General features: G+C 39.1%; 1 protein-coding gene across 2 annotated transcripts; it reads right to left on the reverse strand.

Annotated features, from left to right (window-relative positions):
• Window positions 1–577: 577 nt before the first annotated feature.
• Window positions 578–18,338, reverse strand: LOC120802705 (adhesion G-protein coupled receptor G2). Of its 2 annotated transcripts, none has more exons than XM_040150789.1 (30): window positions 18,155–18,338; window positions 16,555–16,625; window positions 15,699–15,776; window positions 14,946–15,016; window positions 14,492–14,838; window positions 13,739–13,775; window positions 13,616–13,653; window positions 13,400–13,530; window positions 13,242–13,320; window positions 13,058–13,107; window positions 12,100–12,147; window positions 11,934–12,001; window positions 11,730–11,770; window positions 11,584–11,623; window positions 11,267–11,301; window positions 11,037–11,164; window positions 10,796–10,916; window positions 10,344–10,606; window positions 10,046–10,247; window positions 9,372–9,528; window positions 7,133–7,297; window positions 6,757–6,879; window positions 6,604–6,649; window positions 6,393–6,496; window positions 6,149–6,273; window positions 5,460–5,831; window positions 5,021–5,304; window positions 3,824–3,895; window positions 3,445–3,597; window positions 578–3,121 (listed from the first exon to the last, which is right to left on the reverse strand). In XM_040150789.1, exons 1-30 carry the CDS (start codon window positions 18,217–18,219, stop codon window positions 3,018–3,020), a joined length of 3,618 nt encoding a protein of 1,205 aa, XP_040006723.1. In that variant the 5' UTR covers window positions 18,220–18,338; the 3' UTR covers window positions 578–3,017. The 2 variants fall into 2 exon arrangements, with proteins under 2 accessions (XP_040006723.1, XP_040006722.1); XM_040150788.1 differs by having other exon boundaries at window positions 3,824–3,925.
• Window positions 18,339–19,711: the final 1,373 nt, after the last annotated feature.

The following is a 19,711-nucleotide window of genomic DNA, read 5'->3' on the forward strand; positions in this document are numbered from 1 at the left end:
GTAGTGAGTTGCTTTTAAGCTCTTTTTTTGTTACTGCCGCTCAAATGTGATTTGATTCTTTCAGGTTGTATCAAGGCAATGTGATCATGCCCAGTGAGACTGAAGTGTTGAAGTCCAAATGTGTTTTAAAAGGGAAACAGTTCCACCACTTTAATGCCACCTCTGTGCTTGTGCTGTTTTTATGTCATGTTTTATTAGCACCTTGGTTTCTCCTGATATATTTTAAGTTTTTTACGACTGTATTAGGTGCATGTAAAGGACAGTGAATGTAGCTTGCATATACAGTACACAGCACGTTTACGCGTGATCAACCCTGTGGGACTCAGTTACATTTATTTATTCTATATAAGTTCACCAAATGCTGTTCTGTCCCACTTGAGATCATTTTTGTGACCATCTACGATTAAAACATTTTGGGGGAAAAATGTCTTGACTTTTTTTCCCAAAAGAAATGAAAATGATGAATAAAAATCAAGGATACCCTTTGACTATTTTAAGAAAGCCTCTCAGTATAAGTGGGGAACAGGAAAATAATGTAGATATAGCACGAGCAATTGATAAAGTTTTGCACAGTTTATTTGTTATGCATCACATATATTATTACCAGCGTGTTCAGCGTGTTCTGCAAATATGTCATTAGACTAAGATGATTAGTTGATAACAGAAAATTAATTGGTTTTCAAGCAGAAATACCAATGTTTCACAGGTTCCAGTTTCTGAAATGTGAAGATTTCCAGCTATTCCTTGTCTTGTAAGATAGTAAACTATTTATTTTTTTGGTTTTGGACAGTTTGTTCAAGAAAACATGCAGTTTTAAAGAAGTCACCTTGGCTCTGAGAACTTTTTATGGTCCAAACAACTAAATAATAGAAAGAAGATAGGGCAGCACATTAATCTGTAGTGGAAATGATTATTAGTTGCAGCTGTAAATTAGACTATTGCCTCCTCAACTGTCAGTATTAAGTGGTCAGCTGGTGTGGATCCTTACAGGATGACAGTGTAATGGGATTTTTGCTGCAAACTGTAGTAGTAGACTATAGTTGACTATAGCAAATGAGAACAGAATGTCACTGAAGCTAAATGACAGTTGTATTCAGCGCTGCTGTGTATCTGAAGACGAAACAGATACGTCACCTTGTTGTCTGGTCAGGTTTTAACACACTTTCTGTTATAATTATTGAAAATACCAAAATTGAACAGCATCACAATAAAAGGTTGTTAGGATCCCCTGGAAAAAAGCAGTAAAAGTGGAGCATAGTATTAGTTCAGGCAGAGAACTGGAGTTGTGCTTGCAGTAGTTGAATGGCATCACCTGTTTCATTCAGACTGCATCAGCTGCTTGAGTTCCAGCTGACCAGTAACGCTCAGTCATATTCACACAGGGGTACAGGCAGCCGTTATCACCTAATACTAAGGCCCTGTACAACCGTGGTATACCTACACGTTTATTTTCACTTATTTTGCCCGATTAGGCCTCTTCTCAGTGTGTACAGACTGTGCTTGGTTGGCCTCTCCTGTTGTATTCTGTTGTATCAGAAACACTGACCTCAGGTGGTTGCCTGCATAACTTCACCCACCTCCAACCTGCGCAGAGGTCTAATAAGCCAGAACAACGTGAAACTCCTGTGAGACCCTTAACCAAGATTTAATGTTCTTAATGTGTTTATCAGGGGGGGTTCATTCAATCAGCACTACATTGCTGCTTGGATTCTTAATACTTACAGACAGTATAACCAAATCTTACTGACTGAACAAAATATATTTGAAATCAAGCTAAAAAAAAAACACCGCAGTGCTGAATTAAAGTTGTAGCCACAGTAAAGTATTGTTCTGAGTTGAAGTTCACAGACAAAAAACTTCTCAAATAAGCTATGTGAGCCAGGTCCTGTGCCTACCCCGGCAAAACTACAGCAATGCTTTTGGTATGTTAGCATAAATGTGCAGTGTCTATATCACATTTAATACAAAGTGCTACCTGATGATAATCCCTACTCCTACGTGCCTGCGTGTGAATCGTCTTCTAGCCACGCCATATGTATCCTTCTAAGGATAGAGGTCTTGGTCCGATACTTTCACCCACAGTGAAAATCTACTCTACTGGATGGATTGCCACTTTACAGACACTCGTGTTCCCCACAGGATGAAGCCCGAAGACTTTTGCAATCCCCTTACTTTTAAACTCGTCAAAGTCTTCACTTTTCCGCCAACAGATTTGGATTTAACATTAGCATGCAGACAAGCTAAGTCTAGTCTGCTTTTCTAGCAAGTTACTCCACATGTGAGCGTAATTCCCTGTATATGAAACTGCTGTCATTTATAGTTAATATCTGAACACTGAGCAGAAATAAAAAGGGCATACTCTTGAGTTCTTCATTTAAATTTTATCATATAGATCCCACTTGAAACCTGGCAGTAAATATTTTTTAACTTGAGGTGTTTATTGAGCTCCACTTTGTATTTGTAGCTGTATCTGTCCGCCTAATTGAGGTTATCCCAACATGAAGCAACAGTGCTTCAACAGTGCAGCTAAGTTAATTTTATTAACTTGTAAATCTATTAGAGATGTAGATGTAAGGATTATATGCAGGATATGGGAGTATAAAATATACTGAGTTTTTTGGACAATTTCCTTTTGGTGTTGCTTGAAGGCTACAATAACTATTCTGTGAAGTTGCCTAACATTATTGAATCCAACACATGTTAGATTGGACTGGTACCAGTCTAGTGGCTTGTCCTGATGTTGACTTGTTGACCATGAATCAACATCAATGCATGCAACGTACCATTGTAATATGACCCTAACCTCATATCGATAACATCACTGTACAAAAGTAATAAAGGTTCGTGTGAAGTGAATGTATTAATGTAGAAAAGTGTGTAAAAATCAAATGCCATGCATTTTGGCTTTACATTGCCCATTTAGTCATATAACACATACATTACTTTCTATTAATTTACATTATGTACAGGTATTTCTAAATAAGAGCTATTTAACAGTCTGTTCTGTCCTTTTTGGATCAGAGTGCTTGTTGGTTTCTGTATTGCCTGTTGATCTCGTTGAGGATCACATCCATCCCGGGGTCTTCATCAGCTGTGATTGCTCTGTCGTCAAATGGGCTACCTATAACAGGACTACTGTCAGTATTTCTCATAAATACAAGTTGTGGCGAACGATATAATAACCTAATGCACATAATCTCATAAATGAGACCAAACATATGTCCAATCAAGGTAACAATAGAAATATTCTAAGAGCTGCAGCAAGAGATAAAACTTGTTTTTACATAGTTGGGCAGGTGGAGTAAAGTCCTGCTACTAAGGCCTACAAAAAACTTGTATTAAGTGTCTGAACTAGTAGTCTAATTGTCAAAATTTGTCATGAGTGACTAAACATCTCACAGTCAGGTGGCTGTAACATAAAAAGCTTAGAGTGTCTTCACTTACTAATGCCATTAATCTGCTCTGAAGAGTCGCCGACAAGAAAAGTCGAGGAGCTAGATGAGTTGTTGGACTGGGACGACTTTGAGGAATGAAGAGATGTTAGTCTGGTCACTGACGACTTCTTCACAGTCTTCTGTGTTGCAGTGCAACTCCATTCTGGGAAAAGATGAAGGTGAAATGTGACATAATCATCCAGAGTTTGATGTTTGATTAACTACCATCATCATGCCTCTAATGGACTTGAATCTTTAACTTTGGAGGAACAGATGTCCACATTCAGAGGAATCAGAAACCAAATAGAGCGGAACAGGAGTGTCGGAAATGTAAAGGTTAGACTAGCAGGACTGGTAGAGCTGTGAAATGGGAAGTGAACATATCTAACCCGAGTTCTCTGCTAGTCTCATTCTGCCGCAGCACAGGTAGATCCTCCATTGCCTCCTCACATTATCCTTCACTAGACAGTGGAACACAAATATAAAGAAACCTACAAAACAGAAACAGCACTTTTTAAATGCCGCACCAAACCTTTTACAGTGTGGAGCACAATGTCATCAGTTTGGACATACAGGTACAGGACATAGACATGGACATGAAAAAAACTTTAACTTGAAAGTAAGAGTCCCCTGTATAATGCCTGCACAGTTTGTCTGAGTTTGTCGTATTAAATCATTTTACAGTTGTCTTTCATTTAGGGGTGTGTTAGATGTCTATATATATATATATTTTATATTTTCTTTTTTTTACTGAAAACTTTCAAAGTGCTTAATGGAAGTCCTGTTTTATTGTGGACTGGTGCTGCTACCACACAACTTTACTTGAACACTTTGTAAGTGGGAGTGCACTTGCATGAGTTGCTTAAATTTTTGGTCAACTTTCTCATCACATTTTTTGTCATTCCTATCTGTAATTATAACCTTGTACCCATTAAATTGATTGCTGAAATTAGGGAATGAGATGATGTTTACAGGTGGTTCAGTGGTTCAGATAATTAGATAATCTGGCTAAAAATGTCGGCATGTCTACAACCCGTCTGATTGGGATTCTTGCCCTGTCCGAATTCGTTGTAGTGATGTTGCCACATTCCCACATCAGCGACTGGTAAATACAATGTTAACATAAGCGATTCTAATGATGTCCAAAACTATACACTAATAATCCCTGAGTTAAAACCTGACCCAGTTTGGGTCAGTGTAGCACAGATGCCAATACTGGGCTAATTTTACCCAATATTAATGGTGCTATTATTATAGTTATTATTATTTTTTATATTACTGTTGGGTTATTTACCGAACCTAAAACATAATTATTTGAGCCTGTGTTACGCCAGAACAACCTTTCTTTTTCGCTGGTTTTCTACCCATGGGTCCCAGGTAAGGTTGGTGCTACAGTATATTGATGCAAACAGTTTTTGCCCACTGATTTTAATGTGTAAAAATAAAACACCCATTTTGTAGAACAGTCAGATCTTCCTCCTACTGCTATGGAGTCCCCATGATTACAGAAATGCCCTTATGACCTTACCCAGGTTTTATTGGACCCACTATTATGTGGAAATTCAGACCCAAATGAGTGAACTCACCTTGCAAGGAATTAAAGATGGCAAAGAGGTACATAAATGGCAGGTTAACGGGCCCCCATGCGAAAAAGGCAAAGCCCCAAGTGAGGCCCAGGAGGATGGTTATCCCCGCCACACTGCGCACATCCTGCAGTGTGGTGCGGTGCCGCACATTGTGAGGGTTCTGCCTCTTTATCCGACACAGCTGGACCAACACCACAATGAACATGATGAGGTTGAGGAGAAAAATGACGCAGAAATAGGCCACCACAGCCACATAGAAGGCAATGTCGTTTTTCAGCCAGCAGCTTCGGGAGAGGACAAGAATGGGATATAATTTAAGGGTTAGTTTTTTGTTTTGTGTTAGTTTTATTTCATGTATCTTGGTGTTTGTGGAGTATTTTTAGTTCATGTAGAATAATGTGCATATAACTGCAAATAAGGCATCTAAGTAAAAACTCACAAGTCATCACTAGTGCCCTCAGTAAACTTCCCATAGGAGATAAGACCGTAATTATCCTTGTCAATCGCAATGACTACAATGACCACAATCATCGGGATGCCCCAGCCGGCCAGTGAGAACTTCAGCATGTAGCGTGATATGTAGCTGTTAAAGACTTTCACGAGGGCCAGGTACATGTGAACCGCCTCAAGTCCCATCCAGGTGAAGGAAACCAGTAGGAAGTAGTGGAGGAACCAGGCAGTGGAGATGCAGAGGCCCACAGTGTCTGGGTAGAGTGCCAGCCAAGCATCCACCAGGAAGACCAGGTTCAGGAGCAACAGAGCCAGGCAGAGCTGGATCAGGATTTTGGATGGAATGTCCTTACGCAACTTCCTGCATGGTTCAAATGGTTTAGACAACTTGAAACATCTCACTGGACTCCTCTCAGTGAATGATGCGTTAATCATAAAAGGTGCTGTGAGAAAAAATCTGCATATTTCTAGTTTTTGTGAATTTTGCACATTCTTTCATTTTTAACCATAATCGAGTTTTATTAAAAAATATTATAACTTTATAGTTATATAGCCAGAGACCAAGGTGTTTCAACATTGGTGGCATCCTTGTTGTAAATTAAAAAAGACACTTCACCTCAATAGTAATTATAAATGTTGGGTGTGTCTGTAATTTATCTTATGACTCTAAATACTCACTCAAAGGCCAGGTAAGTGAGGAGGGTGACAGACAGGAAAATGGCAGAGATTCCACAGCCAATATATGTGATAAAAGTAAGGATGGTGGCCTGGACACGATTGGTTAGAGGTTGTCTGGAGAGGTCCTGGGAGAAAAAGAAGAAGAAATAAACACAAGTTACAGCAGAGTGGAAGTGGTTAGAATTAGGATTCAAACTACTATTGGATTATCACCAAACAATGAGAAAACTGATCATCTCCTCACCAGCAGTATAGCAAAACTGGTTAAATGGTTGCAGCCACAAACCGTCTCATTGTCTGTGCTGTTTTGGACAGAACAGCCGTTAGGATTCCAGCCACCTGACCCATCTGTCAGTAGAAAACACAGATAAAACATATTTTCCGCTTTGTTTGTTTATATTCACTTAAATCCGATAGACACTTTGAAAAAGAAAACAAATTTTAAAAAAACTTACTATTAAACGTAAAGTCCCAGAAAACACATGTAGCCACAAAAGGAACCTGTAGTTTGGGAAAAGGCACAAGAGCCTGTATCAGTTACAATCTATGATTGGACATCATGCTTTTTTGTCACCGTTGAGAGTGATAGTTTTTGAAAAAGGACTCACCGGAATGGGCTCTGTGTTCCTCAAGTGAATTACAACATCGTCCTTCAGTCCTGTGATTGACTGGTTGGCCACACTCGCACCCAGGATCCCACTATTAAGTTTGCGTTGTCCCAAAGATCTGTCCTGCACGGCCCATTAGAGACAACGCCAGTTATCAGTTTGTAAAGAGAATGTTTCAGTATGTAATTTAAAATGTAGCCCTTCACTTCCCTTTAAACAAACACTGAATCAGGGATATGAAATTAAAAACACAGACAATAAGAGTAACACATTTCTGTATTGTATTCAAAAGCCAAGAGTCTCAGCGTTCTGTTTCTCCTTAGCTGATGACAATGGATATCCCACTTTGAATGGGACGTTGGTTGACTGTATAGACCTGGAACACTGTGCTCTTCTGGTAGAAATTGAACTGGACTCGGGAGACCAGCTGCTGTTCCTCAGAGGTTAGGTCCTCTGTGAGAGAGGGGGGCAGCCTAATGGAGCCCTGAGGGATGGAGGAATCTGCTCTCACACTCCTCCTCAGCCTGGGATCCCCACGGACCTGCAGCACACATGGGACATGGACACAGAGGCACAGGCTTAACCAACAGATTTTTATCAACAGAGACTTTTAACACCACTCTTTATTTGGGGCAACCGACATGAGTCTGTCAGAGGTCACTATTTGCAATTGCTGAGCTGCAGAGGTTCAAGTCAATTCTTCCTCAAAATTGTGTTAGATTTTAAAAGAAACAAGTGTAATCCAGGGATGTACCCGCAGAAATCATATCAGAAGTCATGTCATTGTGATGAAAATAAGTAGGTTGGCTGCCAGAATATCTGACCTAGTTCATCTCACTGAATGTTTTCAGGCAGAAACAGCAACAGCCTTTCCACATTTGTAGAATATACTGAATGTAGCTAACATTCAGGTTATCTATTAATGAAGGGTTTTGTTTTTTTTTTGGTTTTTTTTTTTAGATATAAGATAATTGTTGAATTTGATTAAAGGACCAGTGTGTAGGACTTAGCGACATCTAGTGGTGAGGTTGCAGACTGCATCCAACTGAATAAACCTCCCCTCACCCCTCCCTTTCCAAGTGTGTACAAGAACCTATGGTGGCCTTCAGGCAACGTAAAAACCTCTCTAGAGCCAGTGTTTGTGTTTTATCCGTTCTGGGCCACTGTAGAAACATGGCTCGGGGGAAGAAGACCTGCTCCCTATGTAGATGTGAAGGGCTCATTCTAAGCTAACAAAACACAACGACTCTTAGTTTCAGGTGAGTGTACACTAATGAAAACATAATTATGAATATTATATTCCATTTCTGCCAATAGACCCCCCTAAATCCTACACACTCATCCTTTAAAAGCAATTCTTTATAATTTGTGTACAAATATATGTATACATTATGTTGGAGAACAATTTCTAATTTGAGACATGCAGCAGAACATTTCGAAACTATTTGGGTAATAAACTTTAGTCTTTCTCTAGTCTTTCTCAGCAGACAATTGCACTTGCCATAGCAGGTAAAACACGTGTGGAAAAATTAACGAAAACAAGAATTTTGTTCCACCGAAATGTCTTAGTAAGCCACGCTAGCAAAATACCGCAGCCCTTGAACTGATGAACCTAAGCGGGAAGCAGCCATCAACTATCATTCATTAATTACTCGTGTACTTTTCATAGTTTGATAAGTCAGTATTTCTGCCGTGAAAAACGTCTGTTAGCTTTGACAAGTTAGTCCAGAGTTTCTGACTGTTACTGCTGTTTCAAAATGTAGCTGCAGGTGCATTATCAGTGGTGGAAGAAATACTCCTTTACTTAAGTAAAAGCACTAATACAACCTGCATTCAAAATTCTACTTAAGTCAAAGTACATAAGTATTGTCATCTAAATGTACTTAAAATATTAAAAGTAAAAGTGCTCATCTTGCGGAAAAATGTCTCATATTATTACGTATGACATTATTAGATTATTAATACTGATGTATCAGTGTAGAGAGCAGCATTTCACTGTTGCAGCAGGTTGTGGAGCTGCTTTGTCTACTTCATAAACAGTTTGGTAGTTTAGTCCAGTGTCTCCAGACCTAGAGGTCAGGCCCCCTCCAAAGGGTCACAAGACAAATCTGAGGGTTTGTGAGATAATTGATTGGAGAGGAAGGAAGAAAAAAAAAAAAAAAAATTCTGCTACACTAATCTGTCCTCATATTTTGGTCTTTTCTCCAATCTTAATGTATTTCATAAACTTATCTTTTTTTTGTAAATCTTAATCTGAAACGTAACGGCTAACTACAGCTGTTAAACACAGCTATATAGCAAACAAAAGAATAGCAAATCGAAATACTCAAGTAAAGTACAGTACTTGAGTAAATGTACTAAGTCACTTTACACCACTGTTAAGTATGCAGCATTTTATCTAGACCTGAAACTTCATTTGATTTATTTCAATTGTTTGGTATTCCAAACATTGTATATACAACTCTAAAAAACCAACATCTTCCAGAAAATATCTGTAAAATAGTAACCAATATCCAACAGGCTGGCACTTCCCTAGACAGCATCACAAATGTTGTGATGTATGTCCTATAAAATACCTTATACAGATAGTATAAAGTGAAACATTCATGCCATACCTGAACATTAGTGGGGTCTGAGATGGAAAAAAATGTTTCCTGAAAGTTACTACCATCTGCTGGTTTCACAGACAAAGCCACAGCCGGGGACAAGAGGGTCTCAGGCTGTTCATCAAGGACCAGCTTCAACCCCACTTTATCAACAATCCCTATAATCCTGATGAAATAGAAATGATTTAGTATTGCGCACAATAGCAATGATTCTAATATTCACTGAGCCAGTTCGTTCATACTGTTGGTTCCCAACCCCTGGGCTGCAGACCAGTTCAAAGCCACACTTTGAGGAAGTGATATGATCCGCTGACGAAAAGTAGCACAATTCTATAGCTGCATAGGCTATGTTTGTGGTAAAATTATGTTGAACTTTTTGCAGACCACGCGGCATTTTTCATCATCCTGCCACACCCCCGACGAAAGTAGGTTAATAGTTCACCACAGAAAACACAATATTTCAGCATTACACACTGCATAAAATCTGCAAAAAGGCCACCACAAAGTAACAGACTAATGGGAGACTCCCTGTCTTAAGTTATATTTCAATATGTCTGCAACAAAATTGTCACTATAAAAAAGGTAAGACGTGCATAAAAGATTGGGAACCCCTGAGTTATGCCATCTAATTTCTATTGCAGTACACAATATGTTAGAGAATTTCAGATAAACAGATCTGTAACCTGTTTGAGGAGTCGGCCAGTGTCTCAGGAGACGCGCCCAGCAGATTACTGACAATGTGGATGGAGGTGTTTCCCAGAGCCAGGCTGACTGTCGGGCCTGACAGCAGACTCTCCAGCTGAAACACCAGCTGATCCACCTGGCTGGAGTTCAGTTGGGACACGTCTCTGGTCAGCTCAAGGAGTGCGTTGGCTTGGCTTTCAGCTGCAGTCAACAAAATTTGAAAGGGTCACTATAATGATGCTATAACGATGTAAATGTTGCGACAGAGTTGTACACGGTGCCGAAGTGATGGCAAACCTGTGTCGGTGGCTGTCGGGGTCACAGGAACAGATACATTTGCCGTGGTGGTGGTTGTGTTGAGCGTTGCCGTCACTGTGACATTAGCAGCAGCGGTGGTGGCATTGAGGGGAGCAGCTGTTGTGCTCGGCGGGGATGAAGTTACATTTACAGACGAGGTGCTGGTGTTTGGTTGTATGGTTGTCGCATTTGGGCTGGGTGTCGTAAATGGCTCATGAATACACTGCTCTTCCAGATCTACAACCACATTTTTTCCATTCTGACTATAAAGAAAAAAAGGACAAATTAACATTTTGGGGAGAAGACATTTGTAAGAATTTTACATCAGGTGTTACATTTTGATCTACTAGAATAAAAACAACCCTGAACTGAGTTACTATCATGTACACTGAGTTTGTAAAGATGTGGTTCAGTAAGTGCAGAAGATAGGGTGGTAAGAGGATCATACAAACCAGGTGAGGACGTTTGTCTCTTCTATTGTCATACAAAACATGGCAGGCTTAAGGTTAATGCTAAACAATGTGAACTGGGACGTCAGTAGACTGTCATTGACTTCTGAATTTCCACATATCGCTGTGTGACATTTCAGAAAAAACAAAAATGCAAAGTTTTACAAGACAGACCTGCAGTTATTCTTCTGACTGTATGAACTGATGCTGCTTTGACTTGTTTCCCTGTGGTTCACATACGCACCTGCTCGAGTCACCAGTCCATTAAAACGGATCCGTTTATCAAACTGAAACAGATTCCACACAGCTTCTGACACAGTACAGATGGGAACCTCACGGGCAAAGCCTAAAATCACTCTGCAGCTTCGAAGACTAGAATTAAAAAATCCGAGGTGCACAGATTTCAGTGGCTGTTAAAATATTTCAGATGTATTAGTGCATAGAAATGTTGTGTTTCAATAGAATTAGACTCACTTTGTTGCTGTGCCTCCACAGGACAAATTGGCATCCTGTGTAGAAATTTCCATTTTAGTCAAACTATCTTAGTCATTATGTTAAAGTAACACAGAGGTGCTTTTTCGGCATGAAATGTTCACAAAGTGTAAATGTTGCCAAATGTTGTATTTCATTAACAAACTGCTCAAGAAGCGTCACAAAAAGAGAAAAAGTGGACAAGTGTCATAGAGTTGCACTTGTACTTATTTTTGGATCATATGGGCAAAAGGCTTGATTAAGTTTGGATTAGTTTTGGAAAGTTTAGGCAGTATGATTTCGCTTTGGTGGCTGATTACCTTGTATTCTGATGAAATGATGGACAGTGGACATGAAAAACTGCAAACGAACATCACAAAGATTGTGAATTATTTTTAAATTAATAAAAGTGTATTCATTCATATTACATTTTATTTTCAAATGCTGCAAAAATGGTAAAACTCACTTTTTTAGAGAGCAATTTGGTGCCTGGTTTAGCTTAGAAATCTGTAAAGATTCAAGTTTTATTATAGTATTATTACTATTACTAAGTATTATTATAGTTTGATGCAACAAGAATTATTTGATGCAAAAATTGATAATTAAAGACAAATAACTCAAATATAAAGGTACGCATATATGCATATTCTGTGTCTGCACTGGAACTTACCAGGGACAAGACATATGAAAAGCTCATCTCGGGATCTTGTATTGACATTTGAAAAGTGTAGTATGCATCTAAAAACAAAGAAGCAAAAGCAGCTTTATTAAAAGCTTTAGGACTATATGAATCTAGATAATAATCTGGTGGTTTTGTTAGCTGATAAAACACTAACCAGTTCTATTGCAGTAAGCAGAGCAGGTGCAGTTGTTTTTCTCCGTATCTGAAACAAAGTCAAATCATGTTGGTTGGCTGTATACAAATATCAGTGTGAACAGAACCAGAACAAAACAGAGAAAGATCTTGATTTTAGGGTTTTACATAAGATACTGTGTCTTAATTTCAAGTTCTTTATAGAGCATTTAACCCATTTTACATAATCACATTTGACCACATTAAAACATTATTTTAAATATGACTGAGGAGAAACACACACCTAACCTCCAACCACATGGTAAAAACATGTTCCTCAAAACTTCCTTTGCAAATCTGTGGAAAAATTTGAGGAAAAATGCAAGTACTGGTTGGCAGATTTGTTCCATTCGGGCAGCGTCTGGCTAGCTGTTTCTCCCAGTTTCCAGTCTTTATGCTAAGGTTATTGGCTGATGACTGACCGATATGAGAGGGGTATCCATCTTCTCATCTAACTCTAGGCAAGAAAGCAGCAAAGTGTTTTTCCCCAAATGTTGCGCTATTTCTTTGAGACCCTGAAATAGTTCTGTAGCCTCACAACAGCCCTCACAATTTGGCGTCCGAGTTCATGGATTTCAGGTAGGGTCTCTGTTTGGACGTTTATTACAATATACTGTATAAACTCATACAATGTTTCAGTAAGAATAATGTCCTGAATGGCCATGTGTGGACTATATAAATATGCTTTACAGGGAAAGGGGGTGAATATATATTAACTCAAAACCAATTGGGTTTTTTTTTGGTTTTTTTTATCTGTAAGAATTGTGTAAAACTTGTAAAGTCTCCTTTGACATTGTGGGTTATTGTGTGTAAATCAGTGACAAAAAATTCAAATTTAGTCCATTTTGAATTCAAGCTGAAACACATTAACAGGTGTTTAAAAAATTAAAGGGGTTGAACACTTCCTTTACTTTGAAGATGTTTAATTGTGCAGAGCTCACCTGGACCACAGTTGCCTTGACCTTCCACATATTCAGCCCCGGAGTCTTTACTTTTGAATGATATATACATATACAAAAATGTCATTGTGCTCTGGTATTTCTTGTGTTATAGTTCATTCAATGAATAATTTGGGAAGTTAAAAAAGGAGGAAAACACGAACATTATAAAAACCAAACGTCTTACCATGATGCACTGGCTGGACCCGTATAAATGCAGCTGTTTTCCTCTTGTGAATTGCTATTACACTCATTTCGTAGCGGACCTGTTCAGTGACACACAGGGTTCATTTATGAGAACTTGTTAGGTAGGTATTTATGTATTTCAGCGTATTCAGCACTCACCTAGTCTATCTGCTCTTTTTCCCACCACGTGGATGTCAGAGGAAGTTTTACTGGCTGCACAGAGAGTACGGAGGATACAACATGGAGGTACTCTCTGCTTCAGCTGCAGCGTCACAGAACACCTTGTGTTTCTGAAGTATAAGGTCAGTGTTACCAACAAAGAGATTCCTTACACTCATTTCAGCCATTTAAAAAATTGCGTGTGTTGTTACTTACCTTATTGCAGTCTTTGTGGCGCATGAAACATCAGTGCCCTGTTAAAACATAAATCAATCTTGATTCACATGATCCTTCTGTTCATACGCTGTAACCCACAGATGCATTTAAACGTTAACTTACTTGAAACGGGCCAGTTGTTTTGTCATTACTGAGCCCACTGAAAAATAAACGGAGACAGCGTTATTGAATAACAAGATTGATTTAAACCAAGTCTACAGTATATAACTTTTGAAAGACGAGATCTCGCATTTTTCCTCTTGTAAATAAAAAGTTGAATTCATAAGCAATAAAAAACACTCTTGCTACAGCCTTACTCGGTCTGGTATGACCAGTAGTTTATGGTGGCAAACTGAAGCCAGATATGCCTGTATATCTGACTCAGTTCACTGACTTTATGCTTCTTCTCTACTTGTGCTGCTGATGCTCTACATTTTTTCATGCCATAGATGAACATTTTAATGGCTTTATTCCAAATATAAAAACAAGAATTATGTGTCTCAAGAGGATCTTGGGAAATGAGGGAAAATTCAGTGTGCCATCATCTTGTGATTGCAACTTGTGGCCACAGTGGAAACGGTTCAGGAAAACAGAGAGCGTCAGCTTCTTAGCCTCATTAATCCAATAAATCACAGGGTAAAGGTAAAAGGGAGTTGCTCCTACAGTATGGACTTAATAACAATTAGTTCACTGTTACATCAGCACAACTACAATGACAGTGCACAGCAGAAGATACTGGTCATTACTTTCTCTCCTCTCCACAGTGTAGAAAAAGAAGCATTTTGTACTAAATCGTGACTAATATCAAAACGGTGGGAACTTTATTCTGTCATTCATTCATTCATTCACTTTTTAAAGAAATCATTGCACTGATACCTGGTTTGTGTCACACTGTCACTGACTTGACGAGATACCCGCTGTTTGTTTGAATGACTGGAATTTGATTCCTTCGATGGTACGTCCTTTCCTCTATCATCAGGCATCTGAGTGATCAGGCTGGTGTCCGGTAAGGAGGCTGTCGAGCTGTCGCTCTGCATTGGAGCTGCTGTGCTGGATCGATCTGTCGTAGCTGTACTAGTTGTGTTGTTGCTTTTGAATGTTGTTGCTGCTGTGGTCATGAGAGGCGTCTCATTTGAAGTGCTTGCAAATGTAGTTTGTGGAGAGGTAGTTGCTTCAGACACAGACACACAGTTCTCTAGCTTGGTTTCAAACACTTGGCCAAGCTTAGAAAAAAAGAACGTGATGCTCATTACATTTAATCACAGGATACACACATCATAAATCCGGTGCTTTAATAAGCAAGCTGTCTATAACCAGTTTCCCAACATACCCAGTCCTTAATTTCAGATTCCTCCTTCGTCCTTCCAGTAACATCCACACTGACGTCGAGAAAGTAGTATACTGCCACAAGAAGGAAAGAAACAACATAGTTGGGGGAGGCCCATTTTAAAATACAGTCAAAATGAATGCAGCAGTGGATGAGATATTCTTGAATCCAAAAATGACAGGGTCCTGCTTTGCCCACAATGCAACCAACAGGAACATTTTTAGACTCTGCGCGTCCGGTAAACACTATGCTATGCTCATGTTATAAATTTGTAGTCTCTAAGCCCAAACTGACATAACCCAGAGGACATTACCCACATCCACATCCCAGGACCACAGAACACATTATACGACTGTTTCGTAACTAATTTGTTGATCCTAAGGGCAGTTTTCAAACCTCATATCAGCTTCAGCTGAACCTCACAATGCATTTTTACACAGAATGAGGACTCATCTCTTATGGTGAAGTTGCTTTAGGAAAGGTTCTCTTCACCAGTCGCTATGGACAGGTACATATGACCACGACAGTAGTGTTTTAAGAGTGACTTGAAAAAATATGAACCTCAATGTCTAAAATATGTGGGGTTTCCCCTTTTATATTAAAAGTGACATCGTTCCATATGTGCAAGCAGTGTGTGACCATCAGCAGTGGGGAGATGGGGATGAAAAAGCTTGTGAAGAACAGTTGCAGCTCGTCAGAGGCTTAAAATGGACATTTGGCCTTCTCCGATGATTCTTGCAGCTTTTGCAAGTTTACCTAAGGTCTGTGCAGTTGCTGTAGGAAGCGGAAGAGGCAAAGAAGGAGCAGCAGAAGTCTGATCACAGGAAGTCTGACCTGATGGGACAAAAAATTGTCATCAGCCTGCACAGAACAAATGACTAAGATGACATCCAAACTTCAGCTTCATTACTTCCGTTTCACGGTGGTTATTGTGACCCACAGCCATAATACTGGATGGTAAACACTGGAAGTCATGACAATGTTATTGTTCACTGTAATGGACCAGATTCAGTGTACACATTCAGATTCCTTAACTTTATATTTCAATCCAACATGGGGTTGACTGATGTGTATATAGGTTTGTGGGAGATTTTAAAGACTTATACTGTATTATAACTTAAGTAATATTAGTAAGGAAGTAAAGAAAACAAACATAAATATAAAATATATTAATACATTTATAAAAACAAATAAATAATCACAAAATATAGTATTATTTCTATATATTCCATTTGGATCTCCCTCTATACACTTGTACATAATCATACTTTTGCCAACTTTAGTTTCCTAAAAATAGTTGAGGAGATGTTTAAATACACTAATTTTCTTAGATTGTTTCTGTTTATCATATTTTACACCTTCTTCAAGTAAAGGAAACTACCATAACAAGTTACAGTGTAAATTAGAAAGGAATTTAACCGATTCGCTTGTGTGTGTTATGTAACTGAATGACTAGCATGTCAGATATGTCATACACTGCAGTTTATAAAGAGAGGTGAAGAGTTGTTCCTCCAGATAAGGTGGCCAGTTGTCAGATGCCTCTGTTTATTGTCTGCAACCAACCTTCTTTTTTCCTTTTTGTTTAGCTGTCATAGCTGATGTCAGACCTTACCTGCCAGGAGGACGAGCAGCAGTATCTGCAGCCAGGGTAGATGTCTTACATGTGAGCCTGGCTTTTTCATTCTGTGTTTTAACAAATAAAGTCATTTAAACCCTTATTAAAATTTTTATTGACCTGCATGCCATGAAAAATGTCTGGTTTAAGCTTCATTGTAGTAGCATTTGACACTTTTTACACCTATTGTTGTACAACAGTAGAAGAAAAAAGTCAGAATGAGTCATACAAAAAACTTCAGGAACATAGCCCATGCTAATGAATGCTGAAGGTCTCTCCTGTGGTTATAGGTCATTAAATGTATATCTTCAGTTCTGGTCATTCTGTCAATTAACCATATCTTGTAACAGCCTGAAGAAATGAATAATGCCCAATCAAACACTTGAATGCATTCTTGTTCAGACACACCTTTGAGTAAAATCAGAGCACAAAACAACTGAACAAACACATTACCTTTATCACAGCTTTGGGAACTGCAAATATTAATATACATAGTAATTCATGCTGTAGTCTAAAGACACACATAAGGGTTGCCACAAACAAATAGTGAATGTTTGCTCGGGCCAGAGCTCTTCAGAGCTGTTGACATCTATTGTGAAGCTGTGTTGCAATAAATTTGGAAGTACCGTGGCAGCAGTGGACTTGCATTTACCCAACTCCCTCAGCTTTGCCACCTGCTTTTAAATTTTAGATATTTATGTTTATTTAAAAACCACAAAGTTCACTTAATAAGTGGACTGATTCTACAAATGAAAAACTGAGTAAGTTTCATTATACCTGAAGACCAACACAAGCTGTCCAAAATATCAATAGAATTAGAATTAAATATTTACAAAAACCGATCTATCCACTTGTTAACATGAGATTTCGTGGCACAGAAGCGAGGTTCAAGTAAGGTACTGGTATTGCTGGGCTATGACCTAATGGTAGAAGGGAGAGAGGAAGAATAGAGTCAATAAGAATAAAAAGCACTACTCAGTGAGGAGTGAATCTTTGCAAAAAGCTAATCCAACATCAGCTGTGTAATATACAAAACTGATAGTGATTGAGGAGAGGAACAATGTTGCCTTCTCCAGCAAATCCAGATGTGCTTCTTCAGATCACAGATGTAGAGAGACAGATAAAGTCATACTTTTGCATCAACAGCACAAATCCATTAACCTCCATGGAGGTCCTGAATATGATTTGGGTATCACTCTACCAACCGCATTGTTGCTGTTGGTGCATCCAGTGCATCCTCTTTTATGTTCTTAGAAATTTTATCAGCAAATTGGGTTAAAACTTGACAAATCAGATAAAACAGCACATTCCTTAAAACAGCAGAAAAGTCACTGAAAGAAAAACGTAAAAGAAGCTAATATGACAAAAAGGAAAGAAAACATGGAAACAGATCCCTTAAAATTGATTTGAAATTAGGTTAGAGGTTAAAAAAAATTGATCATAGGAATTGATTAGATATATCTCTGTATCTAAATAAACTATCTTGGTGAATAATCTTGAATCAAATCAGAATTATCAGTGATTTTTCAGGTGAGCTGCTCATCCAAATTAAGAAAAAGGAGACACATCAACAACACAACCACCACCAGCACTTTACCTGACAGACGGGGCAAATGTGTGCCGGCATGAAGATCCCCCAAAACAACTGCTGGCAGCTCCCATGACTCTGTCTTCATTTACATGAAGCAAAACTTCACATGGGTAAAATCCAAACTTGAAAACAAAGTCAAACAACAAATATTAGACGAACATTTTCTTCTCTCAATAGACACAAACCTGGCTATTGCTGCTGGCAGGATACTGTGTAAGTTCACTGTGACTATCTCATGTAGGATCAATACCAGACACATGTGGCACGCCCCTGAAACATCAGCCGAAACAGGTCGATGTCGCATACATCCACTACGCAAGTCTCACTCAACAACTTTGCACCTGCTGAACAGGAAATGATTTCTGATCTGGTGTTAACACCAGATCAGAAAGGGCCCACTTTGTAACTTTTGTCAAAAAAGTGTCCTCTAAACTACTAATTTCCCTGTAGAGTAGGTTTTGGAGAAAGGAGATTTGACTTTTTCTTTTTTTGTTTGGCAGTCAAGGTATGCCTCAGGGTTAGGTGTGTCCTAAACCTGTGAGTGTAAACATGCCTGTAAACAAGAGTTTCCAGGGTAACACTACAGAGTTAAAAAAAAAAAAAAAAAAAGAGTCCTGGTATGGAGACATTCACTACTGCGTGCGAAGGAGTAACGCACCAGCAGCACTATAACTCTGTCACGTTATGGACCTGCTTTTTAGGACTCTGAATGCGAGGAGCTTGTCTGTCACGCAATGCTTCATTTATTTCTTTCCTTGTTGTGGCTCTATAGCAGCTTTTCTGATCTGTAAAGCATTAAACATGATTTATCAACATTAAAACAGTAATTTCAGACAATTCATAAACCCTTCTAAGTTCACCTTATTGTATAATGGTACCAAATAGATTTGATGATTTGAAGTGGAATCGTGAAAGCTGTAGCATCTGCACGCCGGGGGGATAAAGATACCCACATAGCCAGATTTTCACATTTTACTATTCATTCCAGCAGAGGGGCTGGGAGACAAAAGTGGTGGCAAAGCAGGCGCAAATAGCTTCCTTCAAGGTAAACAACCTTTGTGTGGCTAATCCCTTCTGTTTGACATGAGGTGTGAAAAGGCTGACAGTCTTCATCTGTTTAAAGAACCAGTAGCGGCATCTGGTGGCGAGGTTGCAGCTCGCAACCAACTGAGTTAACCTCCCCTCACCCCTCCCTTTCCAAGCATGTAGGGGAACCTACGGTGGCCTTCAGGCAACGTAAAAACACCAAAGGCCCTCTCTAGAGACCAGTGTTTGGGTTGGCTGCTGCAGAAAACATGGGGATGCAGCACAGCAGGCTCCCTGAAAGAGGACCCACTCCCTACGTGGATCTGAGGGGCTCATTCTAAGCTAACGAAAACACAACGACTCTTAGTTTCAGGTGAGTGTACACTAATGAAAACACAATTATGAATAACATATTCCATTTCTGCCAATAGACCCCCCCTAAATCCTACACTCTCGTCCTTTAAAGTGGTGTCAATCCTCCCATCTAACTCTTGACAAAGAGAGCAAATAAGCCTATTTCACCAAATGTGGAACTAT

Source organism: Xiphias gladius, chromosome 17 (genome assembly GCF_016859285.1).
Source record: "Xiphias gladius isolate SHS-SW01 ecotype Sanya breed wild chromosome 17, ASM1685928v1, whole genome shotgun sequence".
Lineage (NCBI taxonomy): Eukaryota > Metazoa > Chordata > Actinopteri > Istiophoriformes > Xiphiidae > Xiphias > Xiphias gladius.

Bases quoted from the DNA above. Each gene is read 5' to 3' on its own strand.
- LOC120802705 (XM_040150788.1), bottom strand. From the start codon at position 18,219: ATGGGAGCTGCCAGCAGTTGTTTTGGGGGATCTTCATGCCGGCACACA. The intron at 10,248-10,343 runs GTTTGCCATCAC...TGTTGACTGCAG, and splicing joins CCCGACAGCCACCGACACAG to CTGAAAGCCAAGCCAACGCA. The intron at 6,497-6,603 runs GTAAGTTTTTTT...TTCTACTGACAG, and splicing joins CTGGGACTTTACGTTTAATA to ATGGGTCAGGTGGCTGGAAT.